Source organism: Anolis sagrei, chromosome 1 (genome assembly GCF_037176765.1).
Source record: "Anolis sagrei isolate rAnoSag1 chromosome 1, rAnoSag1.mat, whole genome shotgun sequence".
NCBI classification, from domain to species: domain Eukaryota; kingdom Metazoa; phylum Chordata; class Lepidosauria; order Squamata; family Dactyloidae; genus Anolis; species Anolis sagrei.
This window is the reverse complement of record NC_090021.1, coordinates 73,937,654-73,961,276: the sequence shown is the minus strand read 5'-3', so window position 1 is coordinate 73,961,276 and position 23,623 is coordinate 73,937,654. Positions and strand designations below refer to the sequence as shown.

The 23,623-nt window shown below is 40.8% G+C and overlaps 1 protein-coding gene across 4 annotated transcripts in view; it reads left to right on the top strand.

Annotated features, from left to right (window-relative positions):
* The window catches only part of SASH1 (SAM and SH3 domain containing 1), a 655,322-nt gene that overhangs the window by 488,376 nt on the left and 143,323 nt on the right, over nt 1–23,623 (top strand). The window contains exon 1 of one of the 4 annotated variants that reach the window (XM_067466124.1): nt 7,352–7,856. The exons of the other annotated variants lie outside the window; for them this stretch is intronic. Coding sequence (XP_067322225.1) covers nt 7,671–7,856 — 186 coding nt within the window. The 5' untranslated portion in view covers nt 7,352–7,670. Of the gene's footprint in view, nt 1–7,351; nt 7,857–23,623 lie in introns of those variants that run through there. 4 annotated transcript variants of the gene reach the window in all.

Genomic DNA, 23,623 nt, shown 5'->3' with positions numbered 1-23,623 from the left:
GTGGGGACATGAGAGAAGCCTCCCACAAGGATGGCAAAACATCAAAACATCTGGGCATCCCCTGGGCAGCATCCTTGCAGATGGCCAATTCTCTCACACCAGAAGCAACTTGCAGTTTCTCAAGTTGCTGCATGATATGAGAAAAAAAGTTTACAGTAATAGAAATATGCTGGAGACAGATGGGGAGGAATGAAAATGAGAGAGAAGGTGGACCATTTTCAAAACAACTGATAAGAGAGAGAAGACTGATCAAGATTGTCTCTGCCAAATTGATACAGTCAGAGCACATGGAACAAATATCTCAGTGGTGGAAAATATAGCCAAGTATTGTGCCTGGAAAAAAAGCCCGCTCTCATTGGGATTAAACAGAAGTTGAGAAGGTTGCTTTCTGGATTATAATTTCCAGAATCCTCCAACCTGTAAAGACAATCTTTTAGGCTATAGATATCAGTGAAAACAACCACATGATAGTTTTATAATGAGGACAACCTCCCAATCCCTTCATCTAGGCATCAGAGGAGGTAAGCAAGTCAACTGGTAGTAGTTTACTTGATCACATTTTGCAAAATGAAGAAGATTGTATAAGCAGTGATTTATAGTCCTGATTGTGAGGAAAGCCTTGTATTTTGGAAAAAGGCCAGGGCCATCCAGTCCAATCCAACCCCTTGCCATGCAAGAGAACATAGTCAAAATAATCGTGACAGATGGCCATCCAACCTCTGCTTAAAACCCCCTAGGAAGAAAACTCCACCATGATCCAAGGCAGCATATTCCACTGCTGAACACAGCTCTTTCCACCAGGAAGTTCTTCCTAATGTTTAGGTGCAATCTCTTTTCCTGTAGTTTGAATCCATTATGTTGTGTCCTAAGGTGTTTCCATGATATAGAATTAATGCAATTTGGCACCACTTAAACTACCATGGCTGAGTGCTATGGAATCCTGATGTCTGTAGTTTGGTGAGGTACCAGCACAGCTTGGCAAAGAAAACTAGAAATCATGTAAAACTACTACTTCCATGATTTCATAATATTGAGTCATAGCAATAAAGTGGTATCAAACTGCATTAATTCTGCAGTGTAGATGTACAATACTCTTAATCTCAGGAGCAGCAGAGAACAGACCTATTCCTATCTAGGCATAATCATTCAGACCTTTTGCTTAAAGCAGAATACTATAAATAAGCATCAGCAATTGATATTCACTTCTCACATGCACCCTGGAATTTTGATAGGTAGAAATCAGCACTTCTTGCCCATCACTTATTCTAACTGAAAGTCCTGGTCCTATACTCAGACCCCACTACTACACTGACTCTGGACTCCAGTTAAAATGCAGATAATTGAAACCAAAGGAGTAATCATTGCAGTAATCACCCACATCCTACTTTCTCCAAAACAACCAGTGAAATCTCCCCCCCCCCCCCCCCCCGCTTTTTTCTGTCAACTGTGGCTAGCATTGTGCATATGTGTGCCTTCACATATGGCACCCCTATTAATTTTGTTCTTGGGCAAGGAACACTCAGAGGTGGCTTGCCATTGCTCTATTCTGAAATATTGCCCACATCATAGTTCTGCTCTCTGTATAAGTATCCTGATTGCCCTGACTTTAGAGAAGTGCATTACATCTATGTCAGCCTGGAAGTTGCCAGAAGGCAAGAAGGCTTTTCCTGCTAAGCATACTCAAACAGGTCTGGGCTCGAAACTACCTCACAAAGCAGCTGAATTTGGATGACCCCTTTCCTTGTATTTCGTTTCTTCACTGCTTGTTTTACAGATCTGCAAGATGAGCGCCTATGTGTTGTGTCCCATGGCTTCTGTGTGTTGGAGATCCTGTGGTGCTATGTTCATTGGGTAAATCAAAAGGTGCAAAATAGCTTTCAGGCCCAGTTGCTTTTGTATTAAGCAAAGATGGCAAAATAGCATATAGTGGAAATAAAGTGACAGGGTTATATTCACAGTCTCTCTCATTTGTGATGGTTTGATGCTTCCAACATTGTTGTCTAAATGTATTCCCATACCTGAGAATACAGCAGCTATCCTGAAAGACTAATATTATTCATGCACTTATTGTTGGGGAATGTGGGTGCTTTGTAACTTCAAATTAAGAAGCCAAATATTATTCCCTGCTCTGATTCCTTGTTCCCACTAAGCTTATGGTGGTGAGGTCATATACCACTTTTGTCAACATATACTTCCAATCACAACATCATTACTCTGTATGCGTTTTTGAATGACAAAGAAAACTGTGAAGCTTCAAACACTAACATGTTATATTTTGCACCTTTTGGTGACTTGTCATTAGCTTGCACAACTGATCCTGAAAGAAGTTCTGGGCAGTACTTGTTATGGTGGTTGCATATTATTGTTTTGTTGCATTCTTGTGCTTCATGGCTGCTATAGAGCCTGAAATTTTTCAAGGAAGGTATTATTTGGAGCTACATTTTGGTGTACAAATAGCATCTTGTTTTCAAAATATCTGTGAGTGGCCTCCTGTAACAGACCAACCAGTATGAAAAAGAGCTATAATCCTTGGCTAGGCAGAGATTTAGAAAAGACAACATTTGATCCTGTGCATTGTTCCTGTATATACTGACTTGTGGACTTCCCTATGTATTTGTTACAACAGCTTTTGAAAGTACAAACTTCCTGGTGAAATTACTTTGTTTGGTTAGAGCTAACACCCACTGGTGGCTATTTTAATTGAAATGCAAATGTAGCTCTTACTGTAAACATCCAGAGGTCAAGAGCTGACTCAGGTGGCATTTGAAACTGGAAGTGGGGATCACACCTTTCCGGAGCTTGGGGCATTATTTAAAAAGTAGTCTGCTATAGTTACTTAGCACAGCCATCCTATTCACAAAACAATAATTAGATATCATTATTGCTACAATCTTTCAAAGGCCCTAAATTATTCAGATTTCTAAAAAATAACCACAACTGATATTTTTGTTACTTAAAAATGAGAATACCACACCATGGTACAAAATACCTTCTCTGCTGATCTCCTTTGTCCTGAGCATTGCAGAGTACAAGACACAGCACAACCCAGCATTTCAGTGGTGTGATGTTACTTCATCTGTGAGGTCATAATCTTGTAATTTATACTACAAAAGGAGTGATGCTATCCCATATGCAGTCATAATGCAATTTAATCAAACCATTGTTATCCAACAAGGAAATAGAAAAGATTTTTGCTATTAGGTAAAGGTAAAGTTTCCCCCCTGGCATTAAGTCCAGTCATGTCCAACTCTGGGTGGTGGTGCTCCTCTCCATTTCTAAGCTGAAGAGCTGGCATTGTCCATAGACACCTCCAAGGTCATGTGGCTGGCATGACTGCATGGAGTGTTGTTACCTTCCCGTCGGAGTGGTATCTATTGATCTACTTACATTTGCATGTTTTCAAATTGCTAGGTTGGCAGAAGCTAGGGCTAACAGCAGGAGCTCACCCCACTCCCTGGATTTGAACTGCCAACCTTTCAGTTAGTAGGTTCAGCAGCTCAGTGGTTTAACCTGATGTGTCACCAGGGACCACCTTATTAGTAGCAAGTTATTTCCAATCTGTGACAACTAAAATCTCTCATCCGTAAATGCAACATAATCTTGTCTAATTGGAACAGCAATTTACCATATTTCCAAACCACTATGAGAGAATTGATTTCCAGAAGGAAAGTTGCCTCCATAAACACTTTTAAAATGTGCATAGTTAGTCATTCCCTTTATTTTTCTACAAAGCAATTCTAATGAATAAAGTACTGGTATTTCATTAAGCTGTGTCCTTAGATATAAATATGTGTGGTTAGAACTGGACTACACAAAGAGTTTGCATGACTTGTGCCATTCCTGGAGGCATATTACTAGGCAAAGAAGCTACATTAAACAATAGCATCCTTTTCCCCTCTTTCTGAACATTTGTCGTCTGGTTTGTTTACAGCCCTTGTCTTTGCAAACAATTCAACTTGGGCGTAGCCAGCCACCACTGTCCTTGTGACGGGTTAGATTGGGTCAGTCTTTAAAATCCTGTGTACATTTTCTTGGACTCCTTGAGGATGCCAATGTGAAAAACACAATGAAATGCAGAGCTGCTTGTATTTTCCTTTGGAAATATGAGGCTCTTGCAGCTGACTGCCCTCTTTGTTATTTACAAGATGGCAGATGAGATTAACTCCCAACCTTGCCACAAGCTATTTGGATGCTGTTTACTCCTTGAATGTGGAATGGCAAGAGCGGAGGTGGCCAATGAGATGCTAGCAGTGTTTCTCAAGCTCTGCTCCTCTGGGTATTTTGGACTTCAGCTTCCAGAAATCCCAGCCAGTTTACCAGCTATCAGGAATTGTGGAAGCTGAAGTTCAAAACATCTGGAGGAGTGGAGTTTGAGAAACTCTCTGTTAGAGGATTGCTCCCATAATCTAGGTTTGCTGGTCAGAGCTGATGAGAGTTGCAGTCACCATTCCCTAGATAACAGTAAAGGTTTTCCCTTGGCATGAAGTCTAGTCGAGTCCGACTCCAGGGGGTGGTGCTCATCTCCATTTCTAAGCCAAAGAGCTGACATTGTCTATACACTCTCCTAGATCATGTTGCTGGCATGACTGCATGGAGCACCATTACCTTCCTGCAGAAGTGGTACCTATTGATCTACTCACCTTTGCATGTTTTCAGACTGCTAGGTTGGTAGAAGCTGAGGCTAAAAATGGGAGCTCACCATGTCCCACAGATTTCAACCCCCAACCTTCTGGTCAGCAAGTTCAGCAGCTTAGCAGTTTAACCCACTGTGCCACCATGGACCTTTCCCTGCCCCTAATCTGGGACATTTGTTTTGGAATTGGCAAGTACAGTAGAGTCTCGCTTATCCAATCTTTACACATCCATCATTCTGTATTATCCAACGCAGCCTGCCTCCTGGCCAGATCCACAGCTGTTTCAATACATTGCGATGTTTTGGTGCTAAATTCGTAAATACAGTAATGACTACATAATGTTACCGTGTATTGAACTGCTTTTTCTGTCTATTTGTTGTAAAACATGATATTTTGGTGCTTAATTTGTAAAATCATAACGTAATTTGGCATTTAATAGCCTTGTCATTAATCCCTCCTGATTATCCAACATTTTCACTTATCCAGCATTCTGCCAGCCTGTTTTTGTTGGATATACTGCCTTGAGTCACCAAAAGGCTGAGAAAGGCGGTATACAAATACAGGAAATCAGGAAATAAAAAATAAATAAATAAGCTGTGCTCTACTGTACATAACATTTTTTTTCTTGTTCGAAAAGCAATATTCACTATTTCTAAGAGAAAATTGTCAAGGCTCAATGCTATGAAATCCTGAGATTCCTAGTTTGGAAGAAAAAAAAGAGACTGATAGTGAGAGGAGAAGACCAAGCTCTGGACTGAAACAGGGCTACAGGGGGCTGGTCCTCCTTTACATTGACCCAAGTCAGGAATGTGAGAGACAGTCTCACACAGTGGCTGCAGACAGAAGTTTAGAGGCACTGGCCTAGTTTTCCAGAGTCTCTGTCAACAGAGGCCTGGGGACCTGGTGTTGTTTATTTGTTCAGTCACTTCCGACTCTTCGTGACCTCATGGATCAGCCTACACCAGAGCTCCCTGTCGGCCATGGCCACCCCCAGTTCCTTCAAAGTCAAGCCAGTCATTTCAAAGATACCATCCATCCATCTTGCCCTTGGTTGGACCCTCTTCTTTATCCTTCCATTTTCCCCAGCATCATCATCTTCTCCAAGCTTTTCTGTCTTGATGTGACTTCATCTTTGCCTCTAATATCCTTCCCTCCTGTGAGCAGTCGGGCTTTATTTCCTGGAGGATGGACTGATTGGATCTTCTTGCGGTCCAAAGTACTCTCAGTGTTTTCCTCCAACACTGCTGTTCCAAAGTGTTTATCTTCCTTTGCTCAGCCTTCCTTATGGTCCAGCTCCGTATCCATAGGTTACTACGGGAATACCATTGCTTTAAATATGCAGATCTTCATTGCTAGTGTGATGTCTGTACTCTTCACTATTTTATTGAAATTGGTCATTGCTCTCCTCCCAAGAAGTAAACATCTTCTGATTTCCTAGCTACAGTCTGTGTCTGTAGCAATCTTTGCACCTAGAAACACAAAGGCTGTCACTGCCTCCACATTCTCTCCCTCTATTTGCCAGTTATTAATCAGTCTCATTGCCATAATGCTTTGGGTTTTTACATTTTTAACTGCAACCCAGCTTTTGCACTTTCTTCTTTCACCTTGGTTAGAAGGCTCCTCAGTGCCTCCAGGCTTTCAGCTATCAAAGTGGTGGAGCCCCCAGTGGCACAATGAGTTAAACCCTTGTGCTGGCAGGACTGCTGACTGAAAAGTTGGCTGTTCAAATCTAGGGAGTGGGGTAAGCTCCCGTTTGTCAGCTCCAGCTTCTCATGCAGGAAAATAAGAGAAGCCTTCCAAAGGGTGGTAAAGCATCAATCAGTCTGGTTGCCATAATCTTGGTTTTTTTATGTTTAACTGCAACCCAGCTTTTGCACTTTCTTCTTTCACCTTGGTTAGAAGGCTCCTCAGCTGCTTTCGCCCATCAAAGTGGTATCATCTGCATATCTAAGGGACCTGGTAGGCAAACCTTAGTTGCTGGTTCCTGGAAAGAAGGTGCGGCATTCCTGAACTCTCTTGTGAGAGGCTGGGCGGGTGCTGGTTTCAACATGTCATTCCTCTACTCCAGGTGTGGGCAAACTTGGGCCCTCCAGGTGTTTGGAACTACAACTCCCACCATTCCTCACAGCCTCAGGCCCCTTAAGCGGCTGAGGGGGGAAAGGAAGGGGCCTGAGGCTGTGAGGAATGGTGGGAGTTGAAGTCCCAAACACTTGGAGGGCCCAAGCTTGCCCAGGCCTGCTCTCCACTGTTGAATGGATGCCCTTTGACTCCTTTAATTGCTATGGATTCCTGAGGCGAGGCACCATCACTCTTTGGCGGAGAGAGCTAAAGCCCTTGTGAAGCCACAACGCCAATGACTCCATCTGGTTGAGAGCCCTGGCTGTGAAAGTGGCCTCAAGCCGCATCCATGCTGTAGTGTGGAGAGGAGTTCACTTGGAGGGAGCCTCTTGGGAGCGTGTCCGACGCCACCCTCGGAGCCCCTTTTGTTGCCGAACCCTTTCCCCTCAGGCAGAGGGGGAAAGACCGTCCTGTAGAGGCGGACGAACCCATTGCGGGGAGGAGGGAGGAGGGAGGGGAGAGAAAGCGGGTTGCTCCAAACTTGACCCACGGAGCCTGAGCCGGCCTCCGAAGAGGCGGAGTTGTTGTGTCCCACTCGTGGGGAGAGAGGGGGAAACTTTGAAAGCCCGCCTCCTCTTTTTTTTAATTTCCCCCCTCAAAGGAAAGCGGCACCCCCGCCGGAGGGGAGGCGTGGCCGCGCCCTCCGTTTGGCTTGGCCAGCCTGTTGCTCGCAGCAGGGAGCGAGGCAAAGTTTGTTTGTGGAGGGAAGGCAGGCAGGCAGGCAGGCAGGCGGGGAATAGGAAGCCACTGGGGCGAGCTGTGAGCAGGGAAGAGAGGGAAAGGAGGCAGGGAAGGGCAAGCTTCCGACGGAGAGCCGCCCGGCATGGTGGTGCAGCTGCGGAGAAGGACTGGCTGGCGAGAAACCTGAGGCGCCGGGGTCTGCCTGTCCAGAGAGACCCCGAATCCTGGGAGGCCGCTATGGAGCAGGAGCAGCAGCAGGACAACGAGAAGGAGGAGGAGGAGGAAGAAGAGGAGAAGGATCAAGCCTCTGCCGCCGCCGAAGGTGCCGAGGCTCAGGCGGAGGGGCAGGAGGCAGCGGCAAAGGAGGGCGGCCCACTGCCCGAGAGCTTCTCCAGGATCTGGACGGACGTGATGGGCATCCTGGTGAGCGCTTCAGGGCAGCCTTGGGGGACGGGAGGAAGAGGAGGAGGGCCGGGCATCTCCTGCTTTCCTTGCCTCTTTCCTCGCCTTTTGGAACCACGAAAAGCCATCGCAAAGCCGAGAGGGATATAGGGTCTTGAGCCTCTCCTGCACCCTTTGGCAGAGAAGGCTAAAAACTAACTCTCCGGATGCCATAGTCCTGAGCCCTGGCTGCTCAAGAGCTGAAGGCAAACTGCTTTCAGTCTAGCTGACCCTTGAATCTACAATGCCGATGGAATACCGGTAGATCCTTTGGCTGTTTCCCTCCCTCCCTTGGCTTGATGCTCTGGGATCCTGGGAGTTGGAAGTTTGATCAAAACTTTAGCCTATTTAATGGGTTGCTGTGAGCAGTGCCATAGCCAGAAAAAAAGTTTGGGGGTAGGGTTGATTTTTTTTAAATAGGGAATCATGAGTAGTTCCATAACACAAAATCATTTAAATTCATTCTATATTTTATACTAGTGCAAAAGCTGAGTTGCTATGGCCCGGTTTGTGTGCATATATTTGTGTATATCTGTGTGTTTGCTTGTTTATATGTGGTTTTGCGCATGCATTGTCATGTTTTTTGGTTTTTTGACTTTTAAAGTCTCTCCAGCTGTGTTTTTCAGTGTTTTTATGAGTGATGGTTACTTGTTGGCCTGATAGGTGTGTTGTGTCCAAATTTGGTGTCAATTCGTTCAGTGGTTTTTGAGTTATATTAATCCCACAAACAAACATTACATTTTTATTTATATGCTAGCAATCCCCTGCCACGTGTTGCTGTGGCCCAGTCTGTACATATGTGTTTTGTGTGTGTATATATATTTGTGTATATGCGTATTTATTTAGCTATGCACATGCATTGTAATGCATTTTTGTTTTTTGGCTTTTAAAGTCTCTTCTGCTGTGTTTTTCAGTGTTTTCATGGGTGATGGTCACTTGTTGGCCTGATAGGTGTCCTGTGTCCAAATTTTGTGTCAATTCGTCCAGTGGTTTTTGAGTTATGTTAATCCAACAAACAAACATTACATTTTTGTATTTATATAGATAGGTTAAGTAAATCAATTTAATGTTTGGTTCTCATAGATTTAGCATGGGGATTTGGTTAACCATTTAAAATTCATGAGTAAACCAGGGTTTTTTTAACCTGAAAAAATTTCGGGGGGGGGGGGGGGGTTAACCTGGCTGTGAGTTTTCCAGGCTGTATGGCTGTGTTCCAGAAGCATTCTCTCCTGATGTTTCACTCACATCTATGGCAGGCATCCTCAGAGGTCTGTTAGAAACTAGACAAGGGAGGTTGATATCTCTGTGGAAGGTCCAGGGTGGGAGAAAGAACTATTGTCTGTTGGAGGCAAGTGTGAATGTTGCAATTAATCACCTTGATTAGCATTGCAAAGCCTTGCAGCTTCAAGGCCTGGCTGCTTCCTGCCTTGGGGAATCCTTTGTTGGGAGGTGTTAGCTGGCCCTGATTGTTTCATATTTGGAATTCCCCTATTTTCAGAGTGTTTCTCTTTATTTACTGTCCTGATGATAGAGCTTTTTAATGCTGGTAGCCAGATTTTATTCATTTTCATGGTTTCCTCCTTTCTGTTGAAATTGTGGATTTCAATGGCTTCTCTGTGCTGTCTGACATGGTGGTTGTTAAATCTGGCTACCAACATTTTTAAAAAAAATCTAAAATCTTAACACTAAATAAAGAGCAAAACTTAAAAAGCAGGGGAATTCCAGACAAGAATCAATCAGGGACAGCTAACATCTCCCATCAAAAGATTCCCCCAGGCAGCAACCAGCCAGGCTTTGAAGCTGCAGGGCAATTAAATGCTAATCAAGGTGACTAATTGCAACCTTCACACTTGGCTCAAGCTGACAAGGGTTCTTTCTCTCACCCTGGAAATTCCACAGATATATAAATCTCACTTGCCTAATTTCCAACAGACTCTTCAACCTCTGAGGATGCCTGTCATAGATGTGGGTAAAACGTCGGAAGAAAATGCTTCTGGAACATGGCCATACAGTTTGGAAAACTCACAGTAATCCATTGATTCCAACCATGAAAGCCTTCAACAACACATTTAGCCTTGAACTTTAGCCCGAAAGGGCAGCCCAAAGCTACCATTCCTAGGAATCCATGGCACCAAGATGTGGCAGTTTAAATAGTGCTCAATGGCATTCATTCTGCATTGGAGACTTGGACCCACTGACATCTATTTTAGGCATTTTTTCCTGTGATGATCTCCCTTTCATTGATAGGTCTTCGATGGCAAAGTGAACAGCTAGGGGCCTGCTTCTGGTTCTTCCTCTCTCCATTCCGTCTGGTGCCCTTTCTACTCTGCTGTATATCCCAAGATCTGATCCCAGATTATCTGCTTTGAACTCGATTATAGGAGTCTACACCAGGCAGGGGCAAACTTTGGCCTTTCATGGCTGTTGGGAATTGTGAGAGTTGAAGTCTACCTGGAGGACTGAAGTTTGCCATGCCTGGTCTACACTGCCAGAGAATCTGGGATAAGCAGTGTAGATCCAGCCTGGATCCACTTCCAGTTTAGGAACATGTGTCTCAACCACCAGGAATTCCATGGAACTTAAGTTTGATGCTAGGGCAACAATCTCCCCTCCCCTCCCCCGTTTTCAGTATTATTGGCCTTTCCCAGCTGATGGGCAAAGCCTGCCTCTGGCTCTTCTGCTCAACACAATGCTGACAATTGAGAGTTGAGGCCTGTTTAATTTGCAGGAGGAAGCAAAAGCTGGAACTATGTACCAGTCCTTTTGTTGTTGTTGTTTGTAATTGTTTAACCAGGGAGTTTTGATTTGACACATTGTTTCCATAGAGTGATTTATCGGGCCTTCAGAGAGCAGTCAATTGATGGACTCGGTGGGAAGTTAAATATTTTTAATAAGCCTTTCATGTTGCTGATCTCTCCCTCCCTCCCCTGAGGTTCAATCATTCAATAGCTCTGGTGGATCAAAAATATTCAGTGCCCCCAGACATGCCTTGAATTTAATTAGTTCAACCACCGAAACTGCATCAGTTATAGAGCAGGGCCAGAGCCGGCCCTTGAAGGCTTTGCCCTTTCTGCCTCCCCCCCCCCCCCCCGCCCCGTCCCATTTGTTTACTGCCAGGAAAAGAGCAATAGTAGAACTATTATGATGTAGACCAAGAATGGGCAAACGTGGGCCCTCTGGGTGTTTTGGACTTCAACTCTCACCATTTCTAAGAGCCTCAGGCCCTTTCCTTTCCCCCCTCATCCACTCAAGCTTAAGTTTGCCCATTCCTGGTGTAGACATAGGGGCACAGTAAACTTGTGGATTTCATAACTAAATATGATCTGATTCTTTAAACAATCTGTTGAACATTATTAACAGCATATCTACCACTGTGACCCTTTGGGGATGCTTCGTGTGTATTATTATGCCTGCCTTTGGTTATTTGATGGCTTTGGAATGCCAATACAGAGTATTTAGTTTAATCTAGTCCCGTCCCCCCAAGGTTTTTAAGAGATGCAATCACCCTAGAAGGAAAATAATTTTTATAGAAACTAATCAGTTGTTTTCTCTACTACATCTGTGTTCTTTCACTTAAATTTTAGTTTGGAACCACCAAAGAGCCTCCCAGTCTGCTCTAGAAAAGTTTGAAAGTATGTCTTTGGAGAAATGGGGAGGAAGTGGAACAATGAAGCCAAAGAGATGTTAATTGCCGAAATGCAAACTTCCTTGAGTCCCCTTCAGGGTAGAGAAAGGTGGGGTATAAATAGGGCAACTAAATAAATACTGTAATAAGCAAAAGGTCAGTTTGAAATGGGAGGATATTTGTTTAAGTGAGACCATTAAGCCATTATAATCGTAACATTAAGCTAGGCTTGAGCTGAAAGATGAAAATGAAATGAGAGTAGATTAATTTTGTCTCTACTTGAGCACTTTAGCGGTTCTTTGGTATTACTTGTTCTTTCAATGCTTTCAGAAAATGGTACCCCTCCCATGTAGCCATGAACTCTACACAGTTGCCAGCATCATTGCATGAAACATCAGTGTTGATGAAAAGCTTATAGCAGGAATCCCCTTTCAAAAAGTAGATTAGAGTCACAAAGACAAGGTTAAGGAGAAGAAAAAGAATATAAGGAGGAATACATTGAATAATAAGGCAAGGGAGAAGATCCAAAGCATCATTGGGTGTAGGATGCGTTGCCAAAGGGGAGGCAGACCAAATGAAGTAGGCTTCTAATTCTATTAATTCTGCATCTGTGAAGTGTTGATCCATGGCCTAAAGCAGTGGTTCTCAACCTTCCTAATGCCGCGACCCCTTAATACAGTTCCTCATGCTCTGGTGACCCCCAGCTATAAAATTATTTTTGTTGCTACTTCATAACTGTAATTTTGCTACTGTTATAAATCATAATGTAAATATCTGATAAGCAGGGTATATTTTCATTCACTGGACAAAATTTGGCACAAATACCCAATACGCCCAAATTTGAACACTAGTGGGGTTGGGGTGGTTGATTTTGTCATTTGGGAGTTGTAGTTGCTGGGATTTATAGTTCCCCTACAATTGAAGAGCATTCTGAACCCCACCAACAATAGAATTGGGCCAAACTTCCCACACTTTCATGACCAACAGAAAATACTGTGTTTTCTGATGGTCTTTAGTGACCCCTCTCACCCCTTCATGACTCCCCCTCCCAAGGGTCCCAACCCCCAGGTTGAGAAACACTGCCCTAAACCATGTCAACTACAGTCAGAGTCACTTCCCTCCATTCTAGTTTTCAAAACTGTAGCACAGCTGACTTCATACAGAGTGTGCATTTTCTGGTACATTTTTCACAGCTGCATTGAGTGAATTGTTGATATCAGGGCTGAACATGCTAAAACTGGGTGAGACAAAATGATAGGTGTCTGGAAATGGTAAAAGTAGCAGTTAAACTAGTAGCCTTAGCTTTGCCAGTTTCATGGTTCAGTGGTAAAAATTACCAGCTGTAGTTGGCAATTCAGTGTGTGGATGGCATCATAATGATTGCACAGCTAAGTATATTCTCTGCAGCACAATTAGTACTTCAGTAACAAATGGATAGAAGTGTCTTCATACCCTCATTTATGAAAGTATCTCAGTTGGCAAAAGGGACATGAAATAGGAGAGCATCAAATCAGGCATTTACTACGGGAAGGGCCAAAGTAAATGCAATGTTTGCAAAGCATCACGAAACAATAGGTTGAATTGTTCAGAACTTGGTTTTGGCTTTAGCCTTCATTTACATTTGGTCAGTGTCAAAACTCTTGGTAAACTTACATTTTTACAGAAATCATGTGAAATCCTAGAGGCCAGTTATGGGGTTATTTTAGAGCTTAGTGCTGAGAATGGACAATACGAATGTATTGTCGAAGGCTTTCACTACCTCTGAGGATGCTTGCCATAGATGCAGGCGAAACGTCAGGAGAAAATGCCTCTAGACCATGGCCATACAGCCCGAAAAAACCTACAACAACCAACAATACAAATGTTGGTCCTTTTGGACCATAATGGTTGCCAGTCCTGCCAAAATATGTATCATAGAGAGGACAGGAGAAATCCATTTTGGTATCTCATCCTCCTTCTCTTTTCAGACTGACCATAGAGTTCTAGGTGGTGAGACTTTCTGGCACTGCTGTTGTTTGGGCTCAGAATGTAGGTCATAAATGCAGATGCCACATCCTGACATAAAGATGCTGTTTTGCCATTTACAAAATTATAGTCTGCAACATGAATTAAGCAGGCGTATAATTAGAAGTAACGTGTTATAATAGAGGAAGAAGGCACATATTTGGCAAGTTATTGGATTTTAGAATATTATAGGAGAGCTAGGCTGGTGTTTGGCTTAAGTGTTTGACTATGACTCTGAAGACTGATTCAAATCCATCTTCAGCCATGGAAACCTACTGGATTTTACCTTGGGCAACTTACATTCTCTTAACCTCAGTGGAATGCAAAGGCAAAACCTTTTTCTCAACAAATCTTGCCTTAGGGTCATCATAGATCAGAAAACAACTTCAAAGCACACAAATACAATAGGCAAATAGGTATATTAAAAACAAAATTGGTAAGTAATGGGAATTACTCTTGAAAATATGACAAAATGATAAGACATGTGATATTTTCAATATTGTTTCATTTTCTTGGAGCTGTTGCAAGACAAAGAAAATCAAAAGCAAATCTGCATAGACAGTGATGTACTAGAACACTTTTCATAGAAGTCTAGTTTTGCAACTTGGCATTGTGTCTCTGTAGCTGAATTCCCGGATTTCTACATACTCTAAAGTTATCTGCACAGGAAACCAGTAAAAGTAATGGAAAATGGATTGAAAGTGTTCCGGAAATCAGTCTCATAGATAAAAAATATGTTTTGTGTATGCATTTCCTAAGCAATGACTTTATTCTGTGACTCCCAATTCAACAGTAAGGTAGTGCTATGAAGTGTTTTTACTATGTGAATCTCTTACCAACAATGTATACTGTGTACACTGTACATGCTTGCTAGTTTTATTGAGATTTTCTTGATATTTTATATTTATTGTATTAGAAATGAATTGAGAATATAGTTATGATGTGTGTGTATGTTGAGATTTTATTAGGATTTAATATTTATTTATTTATTGTATTAGAAGTGAATTGAGAACACAGTTATGGTGTGTGTGTATACACCAAAGTTAAAAACTTTGCATTATGCTAAATGTCTTTTGACTAGAAGCTGACCACATCAAGTGCCTCTGGTATCACTGTGAGAAGGCCCTGCGTTGTGCATGTGGCAGGGCTCAGACTGGATTGTAGTAGGTGGACTGTGGTTTGTTCTTCTCCATACTCGCATGCTGTGGACTCCACTTTCTAGCCCCATTTCTTAATGTTAGCTCTGCATCTCGTGATGCCAGAGTGCAGTCTGTTCAGCGCCTTCTGTGTGCCCAGGAGGGAGTTTCTCAATCCAGTATCAGCCATGGATTGAGGTTCCAGGTTTTAGCTTGTCACTTTTGGACTCTTGCTTGCTGAGGTATTCCTGCACGTCTCTCTGTAGTTCTTAGGAAGCTATTTATTGATTTGAGGCATTGGCTTGCTGGCTGATATCTGAACAGAGGATGGACTGGAGATGTCATGCCTTGGACCTTTCATTACAGGCTGCTACTTACTGGTGGATGTCAGGTGGTGCAATATCTGCTAAACAGTATAATCTCTCCAGTGGTATAGGGCGGAATAACAGAATCAAAGCAATGCATTTACAAAGTCCTGTATCACACTTGCTTTCTCCTGATTCCCTCTGTAGCAGAGCAATATAACAAAATATATTTGGGGTTTGGATTTACTGAAATGGAAATGGCTATCCTATCACGTTGCTTGTTTTCCCTAATCAGCTTTATGAAATATTTATGTATAGTCAAGGAATTGGAATTCAAATATTTCAGAGTAAATTTCTCAGTTATTAATTAGTGCAGTTGTCTCTGTGTGTTTTAAAAATATCTCCAGTTGCTATATCCTATTTACAATATCAGAGTTGTCTTGCTCATTTGGTGGGTTTGGCAAAGTCACATTCACTCAAACTCAATGAAAGGCAAAGGCAAACTGCTTCTGAGCAAATGTTACCACAAAACCCTGTGATATGTTTGCTTTATGTTAGCCTTAAGTTGGAAATAATGTGAGGACACACAACACATTTGAATATCAGAAAAATTTCAAATGTTGATTTGGAAATACAACTTTTAATGTTTTCACCAAATCATCTGTTTCACCTTAGAGGTCTGTTGATTCATCAACATAAGATGATACTCAAAACCACTGTATCCATGATACTTGTTAGGCGCATATATATATATGAAACTACTTCAGGGCAATGTTGAAAATGTAATTGAAAATATGTATATTGCTTTCAAATGTTTTGACCAAGTATTATGCAAGTTGCAAAGGTGTGATCCATGATATCTAAGAGAATATTGGAATGCATCCATATTGCATCATACATTGGGTTGTAGCCAGTATAAGTCAAATACTTGTATTTCATACCCTTTGATATTTCACAGATGAGAATGGAGATGCGTATGGGCAAACAACATCAGAGTGTGGTCAAAATTGCAAAAGTTATAGTAAGGAAGAACAGATAAGCTAGGAAAGGCTGAAGCAATTCGTTTTTCCTTGAGGGAAGAGCAGAACTCTTTTCCGCTCCCATCTACTGAGTGAATTGAGTACGAACTACAATTGCATTTTGAGCAAATACTGTAGCAACTGAGAAAAGCTGGAGATGACAGGAGAAAGTGAGAGGAGGAGAAAGTTTTAAAACCAGCTAAAAAGTGGGATAACAAAGGATTAATCAGGATTACCTCTATCAAATCAGAATGTTTGGCAGGTATGGGATTTCAATATGTCAGGAATTTCAATATGTCTAGATCAGGCATGGGCAAACTTCAGCCTTCCAGGTGTTTTGGGCTTCAACTCCTACAATTCCTATCAGCCTCAGGCCTGCTTTAAGTGGCTAGGGAGGAAAAGGAAAGGGTCTGGGGCTGTTAGGACTTGGCGGAGTTGAAGTCCAAAACACCTGGAGGGCCAAAGTTTGCCCATGCATTCTCTACATGCAACTTAATTATTATTACCAATGATATTCTAATTAGAAATAGTTAATTGTGGATTAATGCAGCGATGACAGCAGCAAAAAATGAAAGAACAATGGGCTTATATGCATGGTGGAATGGAAAAGATGTTTTTGCCTTTGCATTTTGCACAAAGAAAGGGGAAGATCCTAGGTAGCAGCTGGGTTTTTAAAAATGTTTTTGAAATATAAGCCAGCCACTGGTTTGTCCCAGAATCCTTGGTATAGCTTGTTCTTCCAAAAATTTTAAAATCACAACTTTGAGGAGTCTGAAACATTTAATTCATAATCCTTATCTTTAGAGTAGGTTAAAAAAAACAAACCTCGTGGAGGCGTAATTTTTTCAGATCCCATCTATACTACCATATAATCCAGTTTCTGAATCCAGATTATCTGCTTTGATCTGAATTATATGGCGGTGTAAACTCAAATAATTTTATTCAAAGCAGATAAACTGGTTTCAGAAACAGGATTATATAGCAGTGTAAATCCAGACTCAGAGTTTTGGACTCTTGCCCCACCCCCCACTCCCATGCTATCCTTAGCACCAAGAATTCAAGAGAACTAAAAATCTTATATATTATATTACTTTGTGGCATTTAGGTTGGTGCTAATGTTTTATTTGACTTATGTACCAGTTTGCTTTTTTATGTTAAAATGGTTGTGGAAACATAGACCCATGCCATTGGTTCTTTGCTAGAAGAATAATATTCTAATTCTCGTATTAAAATATGAATTCTAATATATATTGTAATAAATTTATTTTGTAAATATAATAGAAGTATATTCAAAGATTATATAAAATTGTATTTGGGTATATTCTAGGTTGGCAAAATTGGAGTGCAAATAAAATACACATAAGTAAATCATTTGTTTTTTGGGGCTGCTGCCTGCAGAAGAAATGTTTGTATTGAATTCAAAAATGTTAGATGACATTTGCATCTGAAATGTGATTATTGGCACATGCACATGTGCTGTATGATACAGCATCACCACCCAGATTTTTTCATAATTAGGTTGAACTTTTGCCCCATAGCATCCCAAGAGTTTGCTGTTTGTAAAGGATAGATAACTTGCCAGTAGACCTCTTTTGTGCATTAATGTAAAATCGGGGGGGGGGGGGGTTGTTATATGTTAAACACACAGTTTTAGTTAAATCAATGCACATATCAGATAAATTCCTTATATCATTTCCACCTCCATGTTCTGATCTGTCAAAGTAATTTGGGGAAAGGAAGTTTAATGGATCTCCAAGATGACAACAGTAGGATTCAAAGTGACTTAGTTGAAATCCATGTTAATTAATTTCAAGGTTTTGTTTAATTTTTATTTGTTTAAATCACATGGACTTTAATGAAGTCAAAAATCTTTCACCATGAATCCAACTTTTATGTGTCATTCATGTCACCTTGGGGTTTTCTCTCCTCAAATTACTTTGACATATCTGGACATGGAGGTGGTTAAGATGTAGACATTTATCTTGATCTGACACCCATAAGGCTGACTTCAAATATCAGATAATTTCTCTTGGAAATTCCAGCCTCTTGACCAGATGATTAATGAAAAAAATGTAAGTGGATGATATTTCAATTTAAAAATACTCTTTGTATTTCAAGTTAGAAATTACTCAAAACAAAAAGTATTTCAACAAAATGTAATTTGTCATTGAACCACCATAAAGGCAACATATTTTATCTGATCATGGAAGTTCAACAGGGTCACCCTGGTCAGTATTTGGATGGAAGACAACGAATACATTCCAGGTGCTGTAGATTATATTTCCGAGGAAGGAACAGACAAAACCACTTCTTGTGTATTCCTTGTTTAAGAAAACCCTTAGAAATTCATGGAGTCATTATAAATCAGTAGTTAACTTACATAGGCACATACACACATAATTTTCCCATTGATTTCTTTCTTTTCCCTTTTAACAGTGGTGTGTATTTACATTGGAGAAAGTTTGGACAGCTGGGATCCAGAGGACTATTCACACAATTCTAGGAATACATTGGTAGTTGAGTTGTTTCTTGTATTTTCAGTGTCCCTAGTAAAATGGTGCATGTGGACTAAGCAACACACCCACAAGCACACAGTATTTTTCTGCTCATCTTCAACTCTGCTCATCTTTAACAATATCCTTCATGTCTTTCAATACTGCTAAAGTCTTGGAAATTTCTCTTTTTCCTTCCAAGTTGGCCTTATTACCTGTACTAAATGTACTGCCAGAATTATTCGTCTGGCTAGTTAATCATTTTTAAATTATAACTAAATATTATTCTATTTGTTCATTTTTTGTTCACTCCTAATTACTTCCATAATAAATAGTGTGTATATATCCTGACCTGAGCCACCATTGAAATTTAAGTGGATATCCAGTAACAGTTGGTGTCCGCCAAAACTGGAGTTATCCCAACTTGATAAGACATTACTACAAGAACCTCTTTCAATTCCATCTGCTAAAGTCCCTTCTGTTTGCTTCTACCCACACTGCTCATAGACACCCCTCTTCCAATAGACATTGTAACTAAATATATTTTCCAGATATAGAGACGAACTATCATCTGGATACCTAATCCCTAAGATGAATAGAAATACAGTATTATCTTAACACCATAGTCCCTTGAACACAACAGGTCCCTTGCAGACTGCACAGTTGTAACACTATAATTTCACTGCAGTCATCATGGCTAAATTTATTGCAGCTCTCTGGCTGCGTATCCTACATATCTCCCCTAAATTGCATATTCCAGGGTTCCATAGACATTTAAAGCAAAATCATAGTGCTAGAACTGTATCATGTGAATGGATCCCAACCACTTTAGAGTGAGACCCAATTAATACTTGGATTTGAGTTATGAAAGAATCCTGGCTAAAACACAGACAGTGAGTTCACAGTACTGCATGTGATAGATCATAAGGTACTTTTCTTTGTTTCTTATGTTGATTTGTGAGCTTCCCAGAAGAATACTTTTGATTCTTTGGAGAAGAGGATTACAGCATGAGAATTATTCTACAATTCAGAGATAATGTTTTAGTTCTAAATCTCATACTTCTGAAATAAACAAATAGGCTAAATCTCTTTCAGATCAATTGGATAGGTATAGGCTTCTGTCACAAGAGATAAATACCTTGCTATTAGTCATTCATTTTAGTCTCACTAAGGAAAAGATACTGAGAACAGGAAAGGTCCACACATACAGTTGTGAGCATACCAAGGAAAGGAAGGTTGGCACTGTTAAGACAACGATGGGCAGGGTATTGGTTCAGTTGGAGCCAAAAAGAATAATGTGGGAGTGGGAAATCGTTGCAAAAAGTCTGGTTGTATGAATGGTCTCTATGTAATGTTCCATTCACTGTTCTTAAAGAGTGGGAGAGCTAATGCACATAAAAGTATTTCCTGAGATAAGTGTGTCTCTTGCTTAATTTCAGACAATCCAAAAAGTGTTTCCATGCTTCAGAAACAGCTGGGTCTTATTAAGATTTTAACATACCATCATGACAAAAGTGTCTTTGTCAGTAGGGAAAGAACATGTGCTTCAAAATATGTCTTTGAGGCTATGCCAGTAATGAAGCAATTTTTTTTACAGGGAAGAAACATATTGAAACACATTTCATTTTGAACAAATTAACTTTAAATAGCTCACATTTTAAAGCTAAATACTACTACAAAAATAAAGTATACAAGTTGTACTTCCAAAATATTTGATGCTTGGTCCAGATGTGTGTATGCATGCCTGGCTTGATTTTCTTGGATTTAGACTAGCATATTTTCCTGTGTTATTTTTAGAATTATTGATTTAACAAACCTCAGTTATTAAAGGTAAGAAGCAGAATGTATCATTTTTGCAGCTTATGGGAAATCGAGGTATGCTGTAATTATATGTTTATATAATTGTATATACTTGCATATGTAATTGTACTTGTACCCTGGTGGCGTAGTGGGTTAAACCCTTGTGCCAACAGGACTGAAGACTGACAGGTTGGAAGTTCGAATCTAGGGAGAGAGCGGATGAGCTCCCTCTGTCAGCTCTAGCTTCCCATGCGGGAACATGAGAGAAGCCTCCCACAAGGATGATAAAACATCAAAACATCTGGACATCCCCTGGGCAACGTCTTTGCATACAGCCAATTCTTTCACACCAGAAGCGTCTTGCAGTTTCTCAAGTCGCTATGAAAAAAAATTGTGTTACTGTTGAATATCCTGTGCAATTTGTAAAGTAAGGAAAAAATTGATTGATTGAATGTATATCCTGCTTTCTCTCAAGATGGGATTCAAAGCAACAGGTGCATTCACACATAAACACAACAAATTCTTCAAGAAGGCAGGTATGGTAAATAAGTAGGTTCGTTGCATGAAACATAATTTAAAATGCAATCATATAAACTTCTCAGAATATATGTTTGAAGGCTAGGTTCTACCCTTGTAAACTTGGCTGATATTCTGGGCCTGATTGTTTGATCTTACCATTGTCTTAGATAGTGTCACTGTGAATTAGTCTTGTTTGTTCATTTCTACATATAAAAATGAACCTATATTTTTATACAGTTTAGAGGATTCCTTATAAGAATCTGAAGAACAGACATGTAAAGCCTTAAGGACTAAAATTCAAAACATTAAAGACAGGCTTGATTGTAACAATATTTAAGAAGATATACATAATAGGTCCTTTAGTTGTGGTGCAAATTTGTCTTCTTTGCTTTGTGTTGTGAGTGACAGATGTACATACCAGAGCTTCAGACTCTGTTTCATCTGTCAGCCTGTTTACCAATGCTCTAGGCAAATTGCCTTTTTTTCAATAAAGCATTTCCAAAATGCCATATACAATGCTTATCTGTGTATTTATCAAATTTTTCGACTCAAAAATAAAGAAGGAAGGGATTTTTAATTGTGCAAAAGTACTCTGAAAGGCAAGGTGAAAGTGCTTTGTTTGATTGATATCCTGGGCATTGGCAGCCAGTTATTTCTGGTGTTTTCCTTTTTATTATTATTAAATATGATTATTATGTTTATTTATATCCTGCCTTCCTTCACCATACGGAGACTCAAAGCAGCTCACAATTAAAAATATTGCAATACAACTAAAAATATACAATATACAAATATTAAAACATTATTAAATATTATTTACACTAAAAACAATTCCAGTTAAAAACCATCTTTAAAAGACTGCCTGAATAAAAAGGAGGGCAGCAGGGAGGGGGCCATTCTGCCTTGCCTGGGCAGGGAGTTCCAGAGATGTGGGCCAGCCACCAAGAAGGCCCACTCTCTCATTCCCATCAACCAAGCTGGAGATGGAGGGCCTCTCCTAAAGATCTCAGGGCCCGACCTGAACCATCTAGGGCTTTAAAGTAATCACCAGCACTTTGAATTGTGCCCAGAAACAGATTGGCAGCCAGTGGAGCTGCTTCAACAGGGGGGTTGTCTGCTCCCTCTAGCCTATCCCAGTGAGCAACCTGGCTCCAGCTCTTTGGACCAGCTGAAGTTTCCAAGCACCCTTCAGAGGCAGCTCCATGTAGAATGTGTTACAGTAATCCAGATGGGATGTAACTAAGGTGTGTACCACCATTGTCAGATCTGGCTTTTCAAGAAACATGCACAGTTGGCACACAAGTTTTAATTATTCAAAGGCCTTCTGACTATTCAAAACAGCTCAGCTGGATGGTTCCTCACAAATGCAATGGTAGCAGCAAGGAATGATTTCTCTGCTGTCTCTATTGCTACAGGGTAGGCTTTCAAATGCACTCTAGCCCATACTCAGTCAAATTCACTTTGAGTTCTCCACCAGCGTCATTCTAGTCTCTACCTCACTTGCTTCATTGCTGCCAACTCCTTGGAAAACCAAGGGGCTGGTTTGTCTTCTCCATGAGAGGGGGTGTTCAAGATCAATTTGTGTCCACCTCTCTGGCCATTTCCCCATTCCAGAGGTTAGCCAGAGCTTCGATAGAATCACCTGCCAAGGTGATTGTGCAAAGCTATAGATATATCTGTCTCCCTGAAGTTTCTTTGAAGAGCAAAGGTAACCTTTATCGAATACAATAAAAGTGTTTCTATCCAATGCTGCAGGAATAGTTTCAGCCAGTATAGAGCAATAGTGACCCCGAAGAAATATGGTGCACTCAAAAGGTACTTGAACTTTGAGAGCAAGGAAGCAAGTGTAATGTGCAGAGTACATGATAAACTGACAGCCTTTCAGACCGGGAGATACATTTGTTGAGCAGGTTCAAACATGGAATGCACAAGGGATGGATATAACTGTTGAGGAATAGTTGCTTGAGTTCAGAAGTAAATACCATATCCAATAGCATTCATCTGCAAGAGTCAGTGCGATAAAATAGTTTGCATGTTAGAGTAGGACTTTGGGGGACCAGGATTTGAATAAACACTTGGCCATGGAAACCCAGTGGGTGACACTGGGCAATGCACAGAGCCTCAGAAGAAGGCAATGGCAAACTGCTTAATACATCTTTCCAATAAAATTCTCTGATAGAGTCACTCTAAGTTGGGGATGACTTGAAGGTAGGCAACAACTTATTTTGTCTTAATCAGGTTTATACTCTTGTATTTTACTTGGATGCTAATAAGGTGTTGTCCTGGAGTTTAGGTAAACTTCAGATTCTGTTTCATTCTTTATAACTTTACCTTTGTAACCTGTCCTTCTGAACTTAGGGAAAGGCAGGCACATCTACAAAATATGCTATTTAATGTTGTGTGCCCAGAAAACTGAATGGATAAAAAGGAATCCCCATTTATTTTTGCTAGACACAAATCTAAAAGCCCACCCCCATGTACACCATCCCTTGCACCTGCTTCTCTAAAATTTGGCAGGCTCCATCCTCTCAAAAGATACTATTCTGGTTACAGATTTAATTGAATTTTAACAAAAAAGAAAGCTGGAGTGTTTGGGTCTTTTAAAAACAACAACAAACACACACACACCTTATTATAGTCAACAGGGAGGCATCTGAAGCTTCAGGTTTTCTGAAGCATGACTCTTTTTAGGCCTCAAAGTAGAGTTCAAAGTGATCTTGGGAGGGCAATGGTACTAAAGCTGTGTAATTTATCTCTAGGATTTTTTCTTTGGGGATTTATTTCCTTATTACCACAGCATGGCATGGGAGCTGGATTGGAAAGCTCTTTTTTCCTGTTATACCACAAGT